Source organism: Ranitomeya imitator, chromosome 3 (genome assembly GCF_032444005.1).
Source record: "Ranitomeya imitator isolate aRanImi1 chromosome 3, aRanImi1.pri, whole genome shotgun sequence".
NCBI classification, from domain to species: Eukaryota; Metazoa; Chordata; class Amphibia; order Anura; family Dendrobatidae; genus Ranitomeya; species Ranitomeya imitator.
In genome coordinates this window covers 785,042,717-785,065,311 of record NC_091284.1, presented here as the reverse complement: position 1 = coordinate 785,065,311, position 22,595 = coordinate 785,042,717, and the positions used below count along the sequence as shown (strand labels likewise).

Genomic DNA, 22,595 nt, shown 5'->3' with positions numbered 1-22,595 from the left:
AACATCGGTGTTTACACCAGGTAAAAAAATATACACAATTTAGGTCTTCTTGAAAGGGGTAATCATATCTTTTTCAGGGATGGTGGGATGAAATACCCCAATTTATGATCAGTAGGGAACTGAACTCTCGGACCCTCACCAATTCAGAGAATAAAATAAATGGTGTCGACCTGAGCTCATGGAAAACCTAGAAGGGGACACTACACTAAATTAATGCCTCGGGCCAGGATGGTTGGGGGGGTCCTAGAGGTGATATAGCATATCTTGGCATTTGTAATGATCGGAGGACCCCTTTAATGACGTTGTTCACTCTCGTCACTTGCAGCAGAACAGATCGAGCTACGAATCATTTCAGATTGAGCTGTGGATCACCTACCTCAAGCCGCCACAGAGACTATTGTCCAGTGAACGTCATGTTTACCAGTGATCGGGGTGCGGGAGGGGAGGAGCGGAGTGTTGTCCAATACGTTGCTATGGTAACAGATTCGTACCCACCGGATGCCGCACTAATGAGAGGGGTCTGCAGTATTGTCCTTAGCAATCGGGAAAAAAAAAATTCCCATCTGATGGATTGGAGTCTAGAAGCGAATGCACAGAATGAGCGTTGAGAGCGAACTCGAGCGACCGCTTCTCCCCATTGTCTCCGGAGCCTTATCAGTGACACAACCAGTCAGTGGAGATTCCGGCGAGCCGCTATAACCTGAGCTCTCCATGGTGACGGGGGGTCTCCGTGTACATTTACGCCGTCCTATGATGCACTGTATGGAGCCTATTGTTTACAGTCTACGTGTACGTTGTGACTACCTGGATCCGACGCCATCGAGTCGTCAGCGCTTGTAACGCACAGTGTGGAAATATATACGTTTTATAAATGTCACTGTGAATCGCCCTTCCAGCATTCCCTGCTGTTCGACATAGTCATAGAAAGGGTTGTTCACCTCTTGTAACAGATTTTCTATTTAAACGCGAGTATTTTTGTCTAAAAATCATTTTCGAAATTCTATTTCATTAAAGATTTGGCACCGTTTAGCTTTCACAGGCTTCATATTCATAAATCAGCTAAAGGAAAAAAAAAACAGATGAAGAGTTAAAAACTCTTTGCCGGAAGGAGCTCACTGATAGATTCTTAGTTAACTCATTCTGCAGCCGACAATAGATGGAGGCTATGGAAGGCAAACGGTGAAAAATTTCGAATGAAACCCAATTACAAAAATGATTTTTAGCCCCAAATATGTACATTTATGTAATAAAAATGCCCAAATATTATCCCTAAAGGTTGACAATTCCTTTAACGTTTCATATTTTTAGAAGAAGAACAAAAAAAAAAGCTACAATGACGGTTGCCTGATCAAATAGATTGTGCATGCATGGCATCGATCTTGCATCCTAGTGTCTGTTTTTCCCTAAAGCCTCATTGAAGCGTCCATCTTTTTGCGTATGATACAAAAGCGACCGCTAATTAAAAAACATTCTGAGTACGATTTTCATCAATTTTTGGTTCGGACGTCCGTTTTTACCTTCAGTGCAGCATCGAATTTTCTCTTATACAAAAATAAAATTCTAAACTTGCTCTACTCAGAAACCCCTGATTTTTACACTTTGTTTTTTTCCCCCCTTTCTTCCAAGAGACATATTTTTTTTTAATTATTTCTGACGATATGAGGGTTTGTTTTTTGCAGGACGAGTTGTAGCTGTTAACGCCATTCATTTTACCATATAATGTAGTGAAAACAGGAAAAAATTTTTTTTTTTTGACATTTATAAAAATAAATAAATAATAAAACGGCATTTTTTAAAATCTGTAACTTTTTTTTTCTATGGAACAGATACGGTTTTAGGGTAGCTATAACATTTTTTTTTGGGGGGGGGGGACTGTAAATCTGGGTTTTGGATTTATTTTTTACTTTTATTTATTTTTTTTAGATTTTATACAACTTTTTTTGTCTACCTAGAGGATTTTAACCATTTTAAATTCTGTGATGTCCCTCTGCCCCGACGCGCTTTTCGCTCAGCTTCTTCGGGAAGCAGAATACAACTATTGTGTATGGTGAATCAGAAGTCACTGCCACTTACTGTGTGTGCAGGGCACTGCAGTAGCTTAGGTATCCCTGGTTACAACCACTAGCTACTGTCGCTATATGAGTGGTTGTAACCATGGATACTGCAATGCCCTGCACATGGGGTAAGTGACACAGCGAATCAGAAGAACTATACCACATTTCTAATTGCAGGTATTTGCTAATATTACTATTACACCTACAGTACAGACCAAAAGTTTGGACACACCTTCTCAGTTAAAGATTTTTCTGTATTTTTATGCCTATGAAAATTGTACATTCACGCTGAAGGCATCAAAACTATGAATTAACACATGTGGAATAATATACTTAAAGGGACTCTGTCACCTGAATTTGGAAGGAACAATCTTCAGCCATAGGGGTGGGGTTTTCGGGTGTTTGATTCACCCTTTCCTTACCCGCTGGCTGCATGCTGGCTGCAATATTGGATTGAAGTTCATTCTCTGTCCTCCGTAGTAAATGCCGGCACACAACAACCCCATTTATAAGGCAAGAAATCCCACTTATTATACCTGACAGGGCACACCTGTGAAGTGAAAACCATTCCTGGTGACTACCTCTAGAAGCTCATCAAGAGAATGCCAAGAGTAGGCAAAGCAGTCATCAAAGCAAAAGGTGGCTACTTTGAAGAACCTAGAACATAAGACATAATTTCAGTTGTTTCACACTATTTTGTTAAGTATATAATTCCACATGTGTTAATTCATAGTTTTGATGCCTTCAGTGTGAATGTACAATTTTCATAGTCATGAAAATACAGGAAAATCTTTAAATGAGAAGTTGTCTAAACTTTTGGTCTGTACTGTACATATTTTGATATAATCTTAGAGATGGGAATACCCCTTTAATCTTAAAGCATTTTTTATATATATATATATATATATATATATATGAAGAAAACGGATGCCAAACAAACCACAAACAGATGAAAATTGGATCACAATTATGGCTCTAACAGGGCATGTCTACATGAAACATTCACTGAGCCTATGGCCACGTTCACACTATCAGTATTTGGTCAGTATTTTACCTCAGCATTTGTAAGCCAAATCCAGGAGTGGGTGATAAATACAGAAGTGGTGCACATGTTTCTATTATACTTTTCCTCTGACTGTTCCACTCCTGGTTGTGGCTTACAAATACTGAGGTAAAATACTGACCAATATTGAACATGTGAACGTGGCCTATGGGAAAAAATGTGTTGAAAGGGAACAAACCTTTTAAATAGAGATTACCCGCCAGACCAGACAAGGTCAAAGAAAAAGTGTGATTTCTGGGAAAAAAATGTTTTCTCTAAGGCTGGTTACCACTCAATTCACTCAACAGCTCGATCTCAGGGTTGGCACAGTCACCGAAAAAGAGAAGCCTTAAAGAGGTTGTCCAGTCAAGATAGGTTAAGTTACCAACCATCCGCAGGTTAGGCCATAACTTATAGGTCACGGGGGTCCGACCTCTGAAACCTGTACTGATTGGTAGAACAGGGAAATTGAATCCCCATAAGAATAGGGCACCCCTGAACATGCCCGACCGCCGCTCCATTCATTCCTTCATTCTCAACAGAGCTGCCCCATAGGGAATGGATGGAGTGGCTGTCGGGAATGGTAACTGGTGCTCATTTTCGTTGATAAGAGTGCCCCTTTGTGTCGATTAGTGATGAGCGACGTGCTGGGATAAGGTGTTATATGAGTGACTTCGGCATGCTCCAATAATATGTTCAAGTCCCCGCATATGCATGTCTCATGGCTGTTCGACAGCCTCAGCACATGCAAGGATTGACTGTTTGTTAGGCAATCCATACATGTGTTGCGGCTGTCTAACAGCCACTAGACATGCTGCCACAAGGACTCGAACATAGTATTGGAGCACCAGGGGCGGACACAGTCCGCTTGGGGCCCCTGTGCAGGAAATGTGTCTGCGCCCCCCTCCTTTTAAGGCGACAAAGGTATATATACCGTATATACTCGAGTATAAGCCGACCCGAGTATAAGCCGACCCCCCTAATTTTGCCACAAAAAACTGGGAAAACTTATTGACTCGAGTATAAGCCTAGGGTGGAAATGCAGCATTTACCGGTGAATTTCAAAAATAAAAATAGATCATTATTTCCCCATAGCTGTGCCATATAGTGCTCTGCACCGTTCATTATTTCCCCATAGCTGTGCCCCATATAGTGCTCTGCACCGTTCATTGTGCCCCATTGCTGTGCCCATATACGTTGCTCTGCACCGTTCATTGTGCCCCATTGCTGTGCCATATACGGTGCTCTGCACCGTTCATTGTGCCCCATTGCTGTGCCATATACGGTGCTCTGCACCGTTCATTGTGCCCCATTGCTGTGCCATATACGGTGCTCTGCACCGTTCACTGTGCCCCATTGCTGTGCCATATACGGTGCCATATGCTCCCTGCATGTCCCTCATATATACACAGCTCTGCCGCCTGCATGTCTCACATATATACACAGCTCTGCCGCCTGCATGTCTCACATATATACACAGCTCTGCCGCCTGCATGTCCCACATATATACACAGCTCTGCTCCCTGCATGTCCCACATATATACACAGCTCTGCCGCCTGCATGTCCCACATATATACACAGCTCTGCCGCCTGCATGTCCCACATATATACACAGCTCTGCTCCCTGCATGTCCCACATATATACACAGCTCTGCCGCCTGCATGTCCCACATATATACACAGCTCTGCTCCCTGCATGTCCCACATATATACACAGCTCTGCTCCCTGCACCGTTCATTGTGCCCCATAGAAATCTCTGCCGCCGCCGCCGCTGCTGCAATAAAAAAAAAAAACACATACTCACCTCCCTTGATTGCAGCTCCCGGCGTCTCGTTCCGGCGCCTCCATCTTCCCGGCGTCTCTGCTCTGACTGATCAGGCAGAGGGCGCCGCGCACACTATATGCGTCATCGCGCCCTCTGCCTGAACAGTCAGAGCGCAGACGCCGGGAAGATGGAGGCGCCGGCCGGGAAGATGGAGGCGCCGGCCGGGAAGATGGAGCGACGCCCGGCGGCTGGAACGAGGACAGGTGAATATGACATACTCACCTAGTCCTGGCGATCCTCGCGCTGTCCCTCTGCCTGGTCTTCGGTGCCGCAGCTCTTCCTGTCAGCGGTCACCGGCACCGCCGATTAGAGGAATGAATAGGCGGCTCCGCCCCTATGGGAGGTGGAGCCGCTTATTCATATCTCTAATGAGCGGTCCCACGTGACCGCTGAAGAGAGGAAGAAGCTGCAGCACAGAAGACGGGGAGGAAGGCAGGGACAGCGCGAGGATCGCTGGGACTAGGTAAGTATACCTCAGCGCCCTCACCCGCCGACCCTGCCACCCACATTGACTCGAGTATAAGCCGAGAGGGGCACTTTCAGCCCAAAAATTTGGGCTGAAAATCTCGGCTTATACTCGAGTATATACGATATATATATATATATATATATATATATATATATATATATATATATATATATATATATATAGCCACACACACATATATTATCCTTTTTTATGTATATTGCTGTCGCTTATTATACAGTCCTCTACAGCCCTTTATAGAGCCCTGATTTTTATTAAATACCGTCCTGTCTTGTTAGTTGTACTGTATAATACAATGATGGCTGATGAAGCATGGGAAGGCTTCTTTTCTAAAGGAGGAGCTGATGGACTAATCGTCTGGTCACTGGCTCCTCCATCAGTAGTCATTTTGTATCTAACAAGAGAGGGGACTATGTAATTAAAGAGGGCGCTGTGAATAACAAAACTAAAAAGAATACACTATGTAAGAGACAGCACTGTACATAACAGAAGAGGAAGCTATATAATAAGGAATGGCACCATACATAACTAGGGAGGATGGTATGTAATAAGGGATGGGGTTATACATAAGAAAAGAGGAAACTATGTAACTAAGGATGGTGTTATACATAATAAGTGAGTACACTATACACTAAGGGACTATGCTATACATAATAAGTGAGTACATTTTATAGTAAGGGACTGTGTTAGATATAATAAATGTTAAAGTCTTCCTCAACCTCCCCCTATTCTTAAATCAATTATAAATCCCCCTTCCTCCCATCCCAATCCCCCACACCCTTCATTGTCCTCCTCCCCCCGCACCCCATGTTTGCCCTCTTCCCCACCCCCATGATTGCCCTCTTCACCACCACCATCATTGCTTTCTTCCCACCACCCCATTATTGCCCATTCCACCACTTCCATCATTTCCTCCTCTCCCACCACCCACACCATTGTCCTTTCCACCGCCAACATCATCTTCTCCCCCACCACCCCCATCATTACCCATTCCACAACCTACATCATTTCATCCTCCTCACCACCCCATCATTACCCACTCCACCCCATCATTACCCGTTCCACCACCTCCATCATTGCCTCGTCCCCACCACCCCATCATTGTCTTTTCCACTGCCATCATTGTTTTCTCCACATGATTACCCATGACCTCCATCATTTCCTCCTCCCCCACCATCCCCATCATTGCCCTTTCCACCACCACCATCATTGTCTTTTCCCCAGCACCCCATTATTGCCCATTCACCACCTCCATCATTTCCTCCTCCACCACCCCCATTATTGCCCTTTCCACCACCCCATCATTGCTTTCTCCCCATCACCCCAACATTGCCCTCTCTGTCAACCCAATCATTGCCTTCTGCCCCATCACTGCCCTCTCTGTCAACCCAATTATTGCCTTCTGCCCCATCACCCCCATAATTGCCCTCTCTGTCAACCCAATCATTGCCTTCTGTCCCATCACCCCATCATTGCCCTCTCCTCCACCTTCACACACAGCACCATCCTGTGGATTTCTGATGACTTGTTTTCACCAGAGAACCCCTTTAAAAATGTGGAGTGGTTTGTGGTGGATTTTTCCTGTTCTGCGGTGCAGTCCTGCCGTGTCACATTATGTATTATTACTTAAGCACAGCGGTGCAGCGGAATGAGCTGCTGGGAGCCTCCCGCCAAGATGTTGACACAGATGTGGGAATGTTTTACATGCGAGTTGTGGGTTTTTCCTTTGATGTGTTTACATATGAGAAAACGTAGAGCACAAATCCAACAAAAAGAAGCGGTTCGCCATGCTGCCGTGCGATGTTATAGAGTCTGCTTTGTGCGCATATTATCATTACGTGAACAAATCATGTCTGATACCATCCGATAGTGAGGACTGATGCAGAAAGAGCTTGTCTCTGCTGAGAGGGAAAACAACGTGTTCCCCCCACAACACCCCCTCCAGTGACGCTGAACTGGAAAATTGAAGCTGACCTAATGGGACCTGTTGACCTTTTGCTTGCTTCATCCTGCCAGCAAGCTGAAATCGCTTCGATGGGTTGTTATTCGGAAAATACTTATTTTACCTTCATTGAAAGGACCATAAATAAGAGACAGATACCAGCGCTCCAAGCCAACTCCTTCTTTCAAGAGGCACCGGGCTCCTCCGGCCATCATTGTAACTTTCGAAGTGCAACTATATATATATATCTAATATATAAAGCTGAATGTGTGTATGTGTGTGTGTATGTGTGTATGTATGTCCGGGATTGGCATCTGCACCGTCGCAGCTACAGCCACAAAATTTTGCACAGTCACACGTCTGGACCCTGAGAGCGTCATAGGCTATGTTGTGAGGTGAAATTTTAACCCCGCGCGTTCCAATTCACCAAACAATTTTGCCCCTATCTACATAATGGGGAAAAAGTGAAAGGAAAAGTGTTGGAGGCGTCGCAGCTACAGCAACAAAATTTTGCACAGTCACACGTCTGGACCCCGAGAGCGTCATAGGCTACGTTGTGAGGTGAAATTTTAACCCCGCGCTTTCCAATTCACCAAACAATTTTGCCCCTATCTACATAATGGGGAAAAGTGAAAGGAAAAGTGTTGGAGGCAAATTGACAGCTGCCAGATGTGAACAAGTGGGACTTAAAGAGTGAGAGCGATGGCGCCAAAGAGTATATACCGATCAGTTGGTAAGGTGGGGCCCCGACATGGGATACTCACCACACATGGGGATATGAACACACACACAAAATGCGCCACACACTACCACGTGCTTGAACACATATACCACCCTCAGCACACATTTCACCACACATACACCAACCTCGCCACATAAAAGTCGAAACACAAAAGTCGCCGCTCAAAACTCGCCACGCGCAAAACTCACCACATGCAAAAACTAGGCTCACGCAAAAATCGCCACAAGTGCAAAACTCACCTCATGGAAAACTCGCCACACGCAAAACTTGCACACGCGCAAAATTTGCCACATGCACAAAAGTTGCAACACATGCAAAAGTTGCCTCACACAAAACTTGCACATACTCAGAAGGCACCACACATAAAACTCGCCATGTGCAAAACTCGCCATGCGCAAAACTTGCTGCACACAACTTGCTACACTAACCTGTCACATGCAACTCGACACACAAAAAGTTGCTACATGCATGTTGCCACACAAAACTCATCTCACAAAAGTCGCTACATGCATGTCGCCACACGCAACTCAACACACACAACTTGACAAACGAAACTCGCCCTAAAACACACACAAGTCTGGTATTATCCTTCAAAAATAAAAATCTGATTAATAAGCAGACAAACTACAAGAGCAACAAATGTACCATATAGGAAATACGGCAGCTGTCAGTCACATGACCTGTCTATTATGTGTATGTGTGAGCTAATATATACTGCCAGGGGGGAGGGCTTCCTGTTGGCTGGGGATTTATCAGGCTGCCAATTTAGCTTACAAATACTGAGGTAAAAATACTGAGCAAATAACGTGTGAACGAGGTCTAATACAGGAGGATATGACACAGAGGTATATACTATATACAGGGGAGATGACACACAGGTACAGTGGGGCAAAAAAGTATTTAGTCAGTCACCAATAGTGCAAGTTCCACCACTTAAAAAGATGAGAGGCGTCTGTAATTTACATCATAGGTAGACCTCAACTATGGGAGACAAACTGAGAAAAAAAAATCCAGAAAATCACATTGTCTGTTTTTTTTTAACATTTTATTTGCATATTATGGTGGAAAATAAGTATTTGGTCAGAAACAAACAATCAAGATTTCTGGCTCTCACAGACCTGTAACTTCTTCTTTAAGAGTCTCCTCTTTCCTCCACTCATTACCTGTAGTAATGGCACCTGTTAAACTTGTTATCAGTATAAAAAGACACCTGTGCACACCCTCAAACAGTCTGACCCCAAACTCCACTATGGTGAAGACCAAAGAGCTGTCAAAGGACACCAGAAACAAAATTGTATCCCTGCACCAGGCTGGGAAGACTGAATCTGCAATAGCCAACCAGCTTGGAGGGAAGAAATCAACAGTGGGAGCAATAATTAGAAAATGGAAGACATACAAGACCACTGATAATCTCCCTCGATCTGGGGCTCCACGAAAATCCCACCCCGTGGGGTCAGAATGATCACAAGAACGGTGAGCAAAAATCCCAGAACCACGCGGGGGGACCTAGTGAATGAACTGCAGAGAGCCGGGACCAATGTAACAAGGCCTACCATAAGTAACACACTACGCCACCATGGACTCAGATCCTGCAGTGCCAGACGTGTCCCACTGCTTAAGCCAGTACATGTCCGGGCCCGTCTGAAGTTTGCTAGAGAGCATTTGGATGATCCAGAGGAGTTTTGGGAGAATGTCCTATGGTCTGATGAAACCAAACTGGAACTGTTTGGTAGAAACACAACTTGTCGTATTTGGAGGAAAAAGAATACTGAGTTGCATCCATCAAACACCGTACCTACTGTAAAGCATGGTGGTGGAAACATCATGCTTTGGGGCTGTTTCTCTGCAAAGGGGCCAGGACGACTGATCCGGGTACATGAAAGAATGAATGGGGCCATGTATCGTGAGATTTTGAGTGCAAACCTCCTTCCATCAGCAAGGGCATTGAAGATGAAACGTGGCTGGGTCTTTCAACATGACAATGATCCAAAGCACACCGCCAGGGCAACGAAGGAGTGGCTTCGTAAGAAGCATTTCAAGGTCCTGGAGTGGCCTAGCCAGTCTCCAGATCTCAACCCTATAGAAAACCTTTGGAGGGAGTTGAAAGTCCGTGTTGCCAAGCGAAAAGCCAAAAACATCACTGCTCTAGAGGAGATCTGCATGGAGGAATGGGCCAACATACCAACAACAGTGTGTGGCAACCTTGTGAAGACTTACAGAAAACGTTTGACCTCTGTCATTGCCAACAAAGGGTATATTACAAAGTATTGAGATGAAATTTTGTTTCTGACCAAATACTTATTTTCCGCCATAATATGCAAATAAAATGTTAAAAAAACAGACAATGTGATTTTCTGGATTTTTTTTTCTCAGTTTGTCTCCCATAGTTGAGGTCTACCTATGATGTAAATTACAGACGCCTCTCATCTTTTTAAGTTATGGAACTTGCACTATTGCTGACTGACTAAATACTTTTTTGCCCCACTGTATATACTATATAGAGGAGGAGATGACATACAGGTACATACTATCTACAGGAGGAGATGACATACAGGTATATAATATATACAGGAGGAGATGACACACAGGTATATACTATATACAGGAGGAGATGACATACAGGTATATGCTATATATAGAAGATGACATACAGGTATATACTATATACAGGAGGAGATTACACACAGATATATACTATATGCAGGGGAGATGACACAGGTATATACTATATATAGGAGGAGATGACATACAGGTATATACTATATACAGGAGATGACATACAGGTGTATACTATATATAAGGGAGATGACAAACATGTATATACTGAGGTGAAAATGAGAGGTGTGAGGTGAAAATGAAAAGGTGTGAGTGCAAAATGAGAGGAGTGAGGGAAAATAGTGAAGTGATTGGAAAATGACATGTGTGGTCGAAATGACAAGTGTTAGGGGGGAATGAGAGGAGTGAGGGAGAAAATGAGAGATGTGAGGGGGAAAATGAAAGATGTGATTGGGAAAATGAGGCGTGATGGGAAAATAAGAGAAGTGAGGTGCTATAACTAACCACAGATATTTACTATGCCCAGGCAACGCCGGGCTCTTCAGCTAGTATATATATATATATTTATATATATATATATATATATATACAGTATATATATATACACTAGATGGTGGCCCAATTCTAACGCATCGGGTATACTAGAATATGTATGCATATAGCAGCCACATAGTATATAGCACAGGCCACGACATATTCTTGAATACCCGATGCGTTAATACAGGCCACGCAGTATATAACAGTGGCCACGCAGTATATAACACAGCCCACGCAGTATATAACATTGCCCACGTAGTATATAACACTGGCCACGTAGTATATAGCAGCCATGCAGTATATAACGCAGCCCACACAGTATATAACACTGCCCACGTAGTATAGAGCAGCCATGTAGTATATAACGCAGCCCACACAGTATATAACACTGCCCACGTAGTATATAGCAGCCATCTACTATATAAAGCTGAATGTGTGTGTGTGTGTGTGTGTATGTGTGTATGTCCGGGATTGGCATCTGCACCGTCGCAGCTACAGCCACAAAATACTGCACAGTCACACGTCTGGACCCCGAGAGCGTCATAGGCTATGTTGTGAGGCGAAATTTTAACCCCGCGCGTTCCAATTCACCAAACAATTTTGCCCCTATCTACATAATGGGCAAAAAAGTGAAAGGAAAAGTGTTGGAGGCGTCGCAGCTACAGCCACAAAATTTTGCACAGTCACACGTCTGGACCCTGAGAGCGTCATAGGCTATGTTGTGAGGTGAAATTTTAACTCCGCATTTTCCAATTCACCAAACTATTTTTCCCCTATCTACATAATGGGGAAAAGTGAAAGGAAAAGTGTTGGAGGCAAATTGACAGCTGCCAGATGTGAACAAGGGGGACTTAAAGAATGAGAGCGATGGCGCCAAAGAGTATATACCGTACAGTTGCTAAGGTGGGGCCCCGACATGATATACTCACCACACACGGGGATATGAACACACACACAAAATGCGCCACACACTACCACGTGCTTGAACACATATACCACCCTCAGCACACATTTCACCACACATACACCAATCTCGCCACATAAAAGTCGAAACACAAAAGTCGCCGCTCAAAACTCGCCTCGCGCAGAACTCGCCACATGCAAAAACTAGGCTCACGCAAAACTCGCCACAAGTGCAAAACTCACCTCATGGAAAACTCGCCACACGCAAAACTTGCACACGCGGAAAAATTGCCACATGCACAAAATTTGCAACACATGCAAAAGTTGCCTCACACAAAACTTGCACATACTCAAAAGGCACCACACATAAAACTCGCCACGCGCAAAACTTGCTACACTAACCTGTCACATGCAATTCGACACACAAAAAGTTGCTACACGCATGTTGCCACACAAAACTCAACACACACAACTTGACAAACGAAACTCGAGATGACATACAGGTGTATACTATATATAAGGGAGATGACAAACATGTATATACTGAGGTGAAAATGAGAGGTGTGAGGTGAAAATGAAAAGGTGTGAGTGCAAAATGAGAGGAGTGAGGGAAAATAGTGGAGTGATCGGAAAATGACAGATGTGAGGTTGAAATGACAAGTGTTAGGGGGGAATGAGAGGAGTAAGGGAGAAAATGAGAGGTGTGAGGGAGAAAATGAGAGATGTGAGGGGGAAAATTAAAGATGTGATTGGGAAAATGAGAGGCGTGATGGGAAAATAAGAGAAGTGAGGTGCTATAACTAACCACAGATATTTACTATGCCCAGGCAACGCCGGGCTCTTCAGCTAGTGTAGTATATAAAGCAGCCCACACAGTATATAACACTGCCCACGTAGTATAGAGCAGCCATGTAGTATATAACGCAGCCCACGCAGTATATAACATTGCCCACATAGTATATAACACTGCCCACATAGTATATAGCAGCCATGTAGTATATAACGCAGTCCATGCAGTATATAACATTGCCCACATAGTATATAACACTGCCCACATAGTACATAGCAGCCATGTAGTATATAACGCAGCCCACGCAGTATGTAACACAGCCCACGTAGTATATAGCAATGCGGGCACTATATGCATGGTTAAAAAAAGACTTAAAATAAAAAATAAACATATACTCACCTTCCGGAGGCCCCTTGTAGTCCTGGCGCCTGTGTGCCGTGCACGCGGCAGCTTCCGGTCCCAGGGTTGGTATGAGCGCAGGACCTGTGATGACGTCGTGGTCACATGACCATGATGTCATGGCAGGTCCTTCTCACATAGCATCCTTGGCACCGGGACAGCGCGCACGTCGGAGGGTGAGAATAACCTTTCTTTTTATTATTATTATTATTTGTAACATTAGATATTTTTACTATTGATGCTGCATACACAGCATAAATAGTAAAAAGTTGATCACATAGGGTTAATGGCTGCGTTAATGGAGTGCGTTACACCGCGGCATAATGCGGTCCATTAACGCTGCCATTAACCCTATGTGAGGGCTGACTGGAAGGGAGTATGGAGCAGGCACTGACTGCGGGGAGGAAGGAGCGGCCATTTTGCCGCTGGACTGTGCCCGTCGCTGATTGGTCGTTGCAATGGTTGTGGGCGTTTTGCCACGACCAATCAGCGACTTGGATTTCCATGACAGACAGAGGCCGCGACCAATGAATATCCGTGACAGACAGACAGAAGGACAGACGGAAGTGACCCTTAGACAATTATAAAGTAGATATATATATATATATATTGAAAGCCATGAAGAAAGGGGGAGTGTCAGCTGGCGCTCCCTCTCCCATCTCTCTTCCTCAGCGCCGGGTGTCTCAGCGCAGTGGGCTTGATAATGTCACTACATGGGCCTGCTACGCTAAGATGTGCAGTACTTCAGGAGAACGCTGCAGACCAGAGCAGCGGGGGTACGAGAAGGAGAGGCAAGTATTACATTTTTTTTAATCAGTGAGAAAATGGTGGTGATCAGAATACTGTATGAAGGACTAAGGGGAGTGCATTATACTGTATGGAGGACTATGGGTGCATTATACTATATGAAGGACTAAGGGGAGTGCATTATACTGTATGGAGAGTGCATTATACTGTATGGAGGACTATGGGGAATACATTATACTGTATGGAGGACTATGGGGTGCATTATACTATACTGAGGACTATGTGGAGTGCATTATACTATATAAATGACTATGGGGTGCATTATACTATATGAAGGACTATGAGGAGTGCATTATACTGTATGGAGGACTACGGGGAGTGCATTATACTATATGGAGGACTATGGGGTCTATTATACTGCATGGAGGACTGTGGGGTCCATTATACTGTATGGAGGACTATGGGGTCCATTATACTGTATAGAGCAGGGGTCCCCAACTCCAGTCCTCAATGCCCACCAACAGGTCATGTTTTCAGGATTTCCTTTGCATTGCACAGGTGATGCAATTATTACCTGGGCAAGACTAAGGAAATCCTGAAAACATGACATGTTGGTGGGCCTTGAGGACTGGAGTTGGGGACCCCTGGTATAGAGGACTATGGGGTGCATTATAATATATGGAGGACTATGGAGAGTGCATTATACTATATGGAGGACTATGGGGAGCATTATATGTAGGACTATGGGATGCATTACACTATATGTAGGACTAAGGGGAGTGCATTATAAAATATGTATGATGATGGGGAGTGCACTAAGGTATATGAAGGACTATGGGGGGCACTATATGAAGGATATGTGGAGGCTATTATAATATTTGGAGGGTCATGTGAGAGCCTTCATACTGTATGCAATTACACAGTGTGAAGGCATGTGTGAGGCCTATAATACTATGTGGGGCCATTACACTCTGTAGGCCCATTATACTGCATGGAGGGCTGTCTGGGGTCACAGTTTGGGGAACATACTGTGTTGGCGGTCACCATACTTTTCCAGGTGAGTTGAGGGGTAGGGTAGAGTTGGGTCATTATACTGTGCGTGTATTCACTGTGGGTGTATCTTATAGTGTTCATAGGGCACTTTTGTTGACAGAATAGTTTATGAGTGCATTGAATCTAGGTCTCCAGTAGGAGGAAAATTAGAGGGCACACAGTAGGTGCAGTAATAGGGGCACATACGGCAGCAGCAGCTCAGCATTGGGGGATCAGCAGAATGAGAAGTTTGTGAAGGTTGAGGATAGATGGGGACAGTGCTGGAAATGTGAGAAGTCATAAATAGTGGGAAAAATAACTATTTGAAACACTGCTGATTTTGCAAGTTTTCCCACCTACAAAGAATGGAGAGGTCTGTAATTTTTAGTGTAGGTACACTTCAACAGTGAGAAACAGAATCTTAAAAAAAAAATCCAGAAGATCACATTGTATGATTTGCAGATATTTCATGCAATTAAATGCAATTTAACCCCTTAACACCCAAGGGTGGTTTGCACGTTCTGGACCGGGCCAATTTTTACAATTCTGACCACTGTCCCTTTATGAGGTTATAACTCTAGAACGCTTCAAAGGATCCTGATGATTCTGACATTGTTTTCTCGTGACATACTGTATTGTACTTCATGATAGTGGTAACATTTCTTTGATATTAACTGCGTTTATTTGTGAAAAAAAACGGAAATTTGGTGAAAATTTTGAAAATTTCGCAATTTTTCAACTTTGAATTTTTATGCCCTTAAATCACAGAGATATGTCACACAAAATACTTAATAAGTAACATTTCCCACATGTCTACTTTACATCAGCACAATTTTGGAACCAAATTTTTTTTTGTTAGGGAGTTTGTCAGGGGCTCCCCTTCCCGCACACGGCTGCAGGTTGGTACTCTGTATGTGTACCCTCTTATCAATATTATGCAGGCAGACTCTAGGCTTCATCTACTTTATTGTATGGGACTTTCCCTCTATGATTGATCCATGCCTTTGGTCTTGGCAAGCGTGTGCCACATAGTATACTCTGATACATCTAGCTTACATTATGCACCTTATTGATAGTATTTAGTATACAATTTTTTGCACTAGGCACTTTACTTTATATTTTCCTGCATACTGTGTATCTCCCTGCATCGGTACTTTATTTGAGAGCATTCATTATATGTCTACTACCTCTGGTTATCATATGCTCAGTTACTTCTATAAAACACCAATATGATCTTATTATTTGCACTACGCAACATATACTAACCTTAGTGATCTATGTATGGTATTTTGCACTTTTGGTATCAGTGTAACTGACCGATTTCTTTGATTTTTTTTGCTCTATATATGTATTACTTGTCCCGTGTGTGGCACTAGTGTCGCCTCTTTTATCTTTTGTCATTGCATCCCATTACTTGGTTTCTATTCATATTCTCTGTATTTTATTTATATGGTTCTTCAATAAAATTGTTATATTTTAGCTCTTAGTGTCCATTTTTCTTTTGGGTTTCTAAAATACTTAATAAGTAACATTTCCCACATGTCTACTTTACATCAGCACAATTTTGGAATCAAATTTTTTTTGTTAGGGAGTTATAAGGGTTAAAAGTTGACCAGCAATTTCAAATTTTTACAACATCATTTTTTTAGGGACCACATCACATTTGAAGTCACTTTGAGGGGTCTATATGATAGAAAATACCCAAGTGTGACACCATTCTAAAAACTGCACCCCTCAAGGTGCTCAAAACCACATTGAAGAAGTTTATTAACCTTTCAGGTGTTTCACAGTTTTACAGGAATTTTTGGAATGTTTAAAAAAAAATGAACATTTAACTTTTTTCACAAAATTGACCCAAATACACCCCTAACCCAAACATGCCCCTAACTCTAATCCCAACCACACCCCTAACCCCAACACACTCCTAACCCTAATCCCAACCCTAACCACACCCCTAACTCCAACACACCCCTAACCCTAATCCCAACCATAACCCTAACCACACCCCTAACCCTAATCCCAACCGTAAATGTAATCCAAACCCTAACTTTAGCCCTAACCCTAGCCCCATCCCTAACTTTAGCCCCAACCCTAACTTTAGCCCCAACCCTAACCTTAGCCCCAAATCTAACCCTAAATTTAGCCCCAACCCTAACTTTAGCCCCAACCCTAACCCTAACTTTAGCCCCAACCCCAACCCTAACTTTAGCTCCAACCCTAACTTTACCCCCAACACTAACCCTAATGGGAAAATAGAAATACATTTTTTTAATTTTATTATTTCTCCCTAACTAAGGGGGTGATGAAGGGGGGTTTGATTTACTTTTATAGCGGGTTTTTTATTGGATGTTTATGATTGGCAGCCGTCACACACTAAAAGACGCTTTTTGTTGCAAAAAGTAGTTTTTGCGTCTCCACATTTTGAGAGCTATAATTTTTCCAGATTTTGGTCCACAGAGTCATGTGAGGTCTTGTTTTTTGTGGGGTGAGTTGACGTTTTTATTGGTACCATTTTCGGGCATGTCACATTTTTTTATCGCTTTTTATTCCGATGTTTGTGTGGTAGAATGATCAAAAACCAGCTATTCATGAATTTCTTTTGGGGGGAGTTTATACTGTTCCACATTTGGTAAAATTGATAAAGCAGTTTTATTCTTTGGATCAGTACAATTACAGTGATACCTCATTTATTTTTTTTTATGTTTAGGCGCTTTTATGCGAAATTTTTTTTATATAAAAAATAATTATTTTTGCATCGCTTTATTCTGAGGACTATATCTTTTTTATTTTTTCGCTGATGATCCTGTATGGCAGCTCTTTTTTTTGCAGGACAAGATGATGTTTTCAGCGGTACCATGGTTATTTATATCGTCTTTTTGATTGTGTGTAATTCCAGTTTATGTTTGGCGGTATGATAATAAAGCGTTGTTTTTTTACGGTGTTCACTGAAGGGGTTATCTAGTGGGACAGTTTTATAGGTGTACTTTTTATTGTTTTTTTATTTAGATAAATAAATTTATTTATTGGAACAATATATATATTTTTTCTATAATTTATATATAAGGAATTTTTTTTTTTTACACATGTAAATATTTTTTTTTTTACTTTATAACATTGCCCCGGGGGGGGGGGGGGGGGGAGGACATCTACTATATAATTGTGTAAGGGTCACTTCCGTCTGTCTGTCACGGAAATCCCGCCCCGCGTCACTGATTGGTCGCGGCCAGCTGTGACGAGCACAGTCCGGCCGCGAAATGGCCACTCCCTACTTCCCTGCAGTCAGTGCCCCCTCCATACTCCCCCCCCCAGTCAGCGCTCACATAGCGTTAAAAGGACTGCGGCATAACGCGGTGTAAGGCAGTCTGTTAATGCTGCCAATAACTCGGTGTGACCAAGTTTTTACTATTGATGCTGCCTATGCAGCATCAATAGTAAGAACATATAATGTTAAAAATAAAAATCATTATATGCTCACCCTCCGACGGCCCCGGATCCAGCCCAGGCCTTTCCCGTTCCTCACGCGCCGCTCCGGTCACAATAATGTATTGCGGCAATGAACGGAGATGACGTAGCGGTCTCGCAAGACCGCTACATCATCACGTGTTATTGCCGTTTGGGACTGGAGCGGCACGCGAGGTGGGGGAAAGGCCTGGGATGGATCCGGGGCCCGTCGGAGGGTGAGTATTTAACTATTTTTTTATTTTAATTCTTTTTTTTTTACAGGGATATGGTGCCCACATTGCTATATACTGCATGGGCTGTGTTATATACTACGTGGGCAGTGTTATATACTGCGTGGCCTGTGCTATATACTGCATGGGCTGTGTTATATACTGCGTCGGCTGTGCAATATACTACGTGGCTGTGCTATATACTACGTGGCTGTGCAATATACTACGTGGCTGTGCAATATACTACGTGGCTGTGCAATATACTACATGGGACCACGTGGGCTGTGTTATATACTGCATGGGCTGTGTTATATGCTACATCGCTGTGATATATACTACGTGGGCTGTGTGATATATTACGTGGCTGTAATATACTGCGTGGGCTGTGCTATATACTGCGTGACCGCTCCTGGCACATAGTGCCGGATGTCAGCTGTAATAATCAGCTGACACCCATCAGTTTTTGTGGTTTCATGATCAAGGAATGCACGGATCCAGGAAATGTTTTTGAGTTGGAATCGGCAGGAGGCAAGGGCTTGGATATGTGGCTTGAAAGAGAGGGCAGAGTCAAGGATCACCCCGAGGCACCGAGCGTGTGGGACTAGGGAAAGTGAGCAGCCATTGACATTGATGGATAGGTCAGGTGGAGGGGTAGAGTGAGATGAGGGAAAGATGATGAATTCTGTTTTGTCCATGTTCAGTTTTAGAAAGCAAGCAGAAAAGAAAGATGAAATAGCAGACAGACATTATTATTTATTGTTATAGCGCCATTTATTCCATGGCGCTTTACATGTGAGGAGGGGTATACATAATAAAAACAAGTACAATAATCTTAAACAATACAAGTAAGTCATAACTGGTACAGGAGGAGAGAGGACCCTGCCCGCGAAGGCTCACAATCTACAAGGGTGGGTGAGGATACAGTAGGCGAGGATAGAGCTGGTCATGCAGCGTTTTGGTCGATATGTGGTTACTGCAGGTTATAAGCTTGTCAGAAGAGGTGGGTCTTCAGGATCTTTTTGAAGGTTTCAATGGTAGGTGAGAGTCTGATGTGTTGTGGTAGAGGGTTCCAGAGTAGGGGTGATACGCGAGTGAAATCTTGTATACAATTGTAGGAAAAGGAGATAAGAGGGGAGTAAAGAAGGAGATCTTGTGAGGATAGAGGACACGGTAAGTACCGGGAGACAAGGTCACAGATGTATGGAGTAAACAGGTTGTGGATGGCTTTGTACGTCATGGTTAGGGTTTTGTCCTGGAGTATCTGGGGAATGGGGAGCCAGTGAAGGGATTGACAGAGGGGAGAGGCTGGGGAATAGCGGGGGGACAGGTGGATTAGTCGGGCAGCAGAGTTTAGAATAGATTGGAGGGGTGCGAGAGTGTTAGAGGGGAGGCCACAGAGCAGGAGGTTGCAGTAGTCAAGGCGAGAGAAGATGAGGGCATGTACTAGGGTTTTTGCAGATTCTTAGTTGAGGAATGTACAGATTCGTGAAATATTTTTGAGTTGAAGTCGGCAGGAAGTGGAAAGGGCTTGGATATGTGGTTTGAAGGAGAGATCAGCGTCAAGAATTACCCTGAGACAGCGAGCTTGTGGGACTGGGGAGAGTGGGCATCCATTTACTGTAATGGATAGGTTCGTTGGGGGGGGGGGGGGGGGGTCGAGTGAGATGGGGGAAAGATGATGAATTCTGTTTTATCCATGTTAAGTTTCAGAAATCTAGCGGAGAAGAAGGATGAAATAGTGGACAGACATTGAGGCATTCTGGTTAGTAAGGAAGTGAGGTCAGGTCCAGATAGGTAGATCTGTGTGTCATCAGCGTACAGATGATATTGTAAACCATGGGATTCTATGAGCTATCCCATGCCGAAGGTGTAGATGGAGAAGAGAAGGGGCCCTAGAACTGAGCCTTGGGGAACACCATCAAACAAGGGGCGAGATGAGGAGGTGGTGTGGGAGAGAGACACGGAATGTCCGGTCTGTTAGATAGGATGAGATCCAGGATAGGGCCATGTCTGTGATGCCAAGAGATGAGAGAATGTGTAACAGGAGGGAATGGTCCACAGTGTCAAAGGCAGAAGACAGGTCCAGGAGGAGGAGGACAGAGTAGTGTTGCTTGCTCTTGGCGGTTAGTAGGTTGTTGGTCACTTTAGTTAGGGCAGTTTCAGTTGAGTGATGTGGTCGGAAACCAGATTGTAACTGGTCAAAGAAGGAGCAGGAGGAGAGGTGGAAGGACAGTTCAAGATGGACATGCTGTTCCAGTATTTTTTTTTTGTAAATTCTTTATTTAAAGCAAGCATTGAAAAATATCACAGGCATTGTATTATAACATAGTTAAAGGGAACCTGTCACCCCGAAAATCGCTGGTGAGGTAATCCCACCGGCATCAAGGGCTTATCTACAGCATTCTGTAATGCTGTAGATAAGCCCCCGATGTTACCTGAAAAAGGAGAAAAAGACGTTAGATTATACTCACCCAGGGGCGGTCCCGCTGCTGGTCAGGTCGGATGGGCGTCTCCGGTCCGCTCCGGCGCCTCCTATCTTCTTTCCATGACGTCCTCTTCTGATCTTCAGCCACGGCTCCGGCGCAGGCGTACTTTGCTCTGCCCTGTTGAGGGCAGACAAAGTACTGCAGTGCGCAGGCGCCGGGCCTCTGGCCTTTCCGGCGCCTGCGCACTGCAGTACTATCCTCTGCCCTCAAGAGGGCAGAGCAAAGTATGCCTGCGCCGGAGCCGTGGCTGAAGATCAGAAGAGGACGTCATGGAAAGAAGAGAGGAGGTGCCGGAGCGGACCGGAGACGCCCATCCGACCTGACCAGCAGTGGGACCGCCCCTGGGTGAATATAATCTAACGTCTTTTTCTCCTTTTTCAGGTAACATCGGGGGCTTATCTACAGCATTACAGAATGCTGCAGATAAGCCCCTGATGCCGGTGGGATTACCTCACCCGCGATTTTCGGGGTGACAGGTTCCCTTTAAACCGTGGTTATTTCAGTGAAAGCCGTGAGCAACAATAGCTAATAACTTTAGGGGGGGGGGGGGGGAGGAGAAAGGAATTAAGGGGAGGGAAATGGAGGGTCAGTGAGGAGAGTCAGAGGGATCAAAGGCGGGGGAGAGGAGAGATAGGGGGAGTAACAAAAATATGTAGAACAATACAAGTACACATGTCAACACATCACTGGAATTGGTGAGAGTATAGAGCGTAAAACGTTAGAGGGCAAGAATATATATCAAGAAGCGTTAAGATGAATCAGGTCTCAGTGCTTTCCAGGGGAGCCAGTTAGTCAGAAAACGGACATGGGCATGCACTTCCCAACTTGAAAGTTCCTCCAGTCTATGGATATGATCTATTTTGGCGAACCATTCTCCTAATGTTGGGGGGGGTCTCGCACTTCCAGTGAATGGTTATTAAGTGTTTAGCTGCACTTAGTAATAGAGGGAGAAGACCATGTTTAAATGGTCTAAAGTTGTTCGTCGGGCATGAGAGGATGGCCTCGCAAGCTGTCAAATTGGATTTAATTAGTTTTAATTTTTTAAGAATAAAGTTTATTTCATCCCAGAAACTTCTAATCAATGGACAATCCCAGAATATATGTGCATGGTTACCCTGGTGTACATGACACCTCCAGCATAAAAGTCAGAATCCGATAATCCCAAATGATGAAGTTTAGCCGGGGTCATATGCCATCTGGTTAATATCTTGTATGAGTTTTCCTGAAGTAGAATACAGCGGGAAAAACCTCGGGCGTACAACAAAATCTTGGATATCTGGTCTTGAGAGCTGTTCCAGTAGTTTTGAGGCATAAGGGAGAAGGGATATTGGGCGATAGCTGGACACAAAGGATGGGTCAAGGGAGGGTTTTTTGAGGATA

General features: G+C 43.9%; 1 protein-coding gene across 2 annotated transcripts in view; it reads left to right on the top strand.

The window, feature by feature from the left end:
- The window catches only part of VSTM5 (V-set and transmembrane domain containing 5), a 31,062-nt gene extending 29,571 nt beyond the window's left edge, over nt 1–1,491 (top strand). For both annotated transcript variants that reach the window (XM_069759151.1, XM_069759150.1), the window contains one exon: nt 326–1,491. In XM_069759151.1, coding sequence (XP_069615252.1) covers nt 326–360 — 35 coding nt within the window. In that variant the 3' untranslated portion in view covers nt 361–1,491. The remainder of the gene's footprint in view (nt 1–325) is intronic.
- The last annotated feature ends 21,104 nt before the right edge of the window (nt 1,492–22,595 follow it).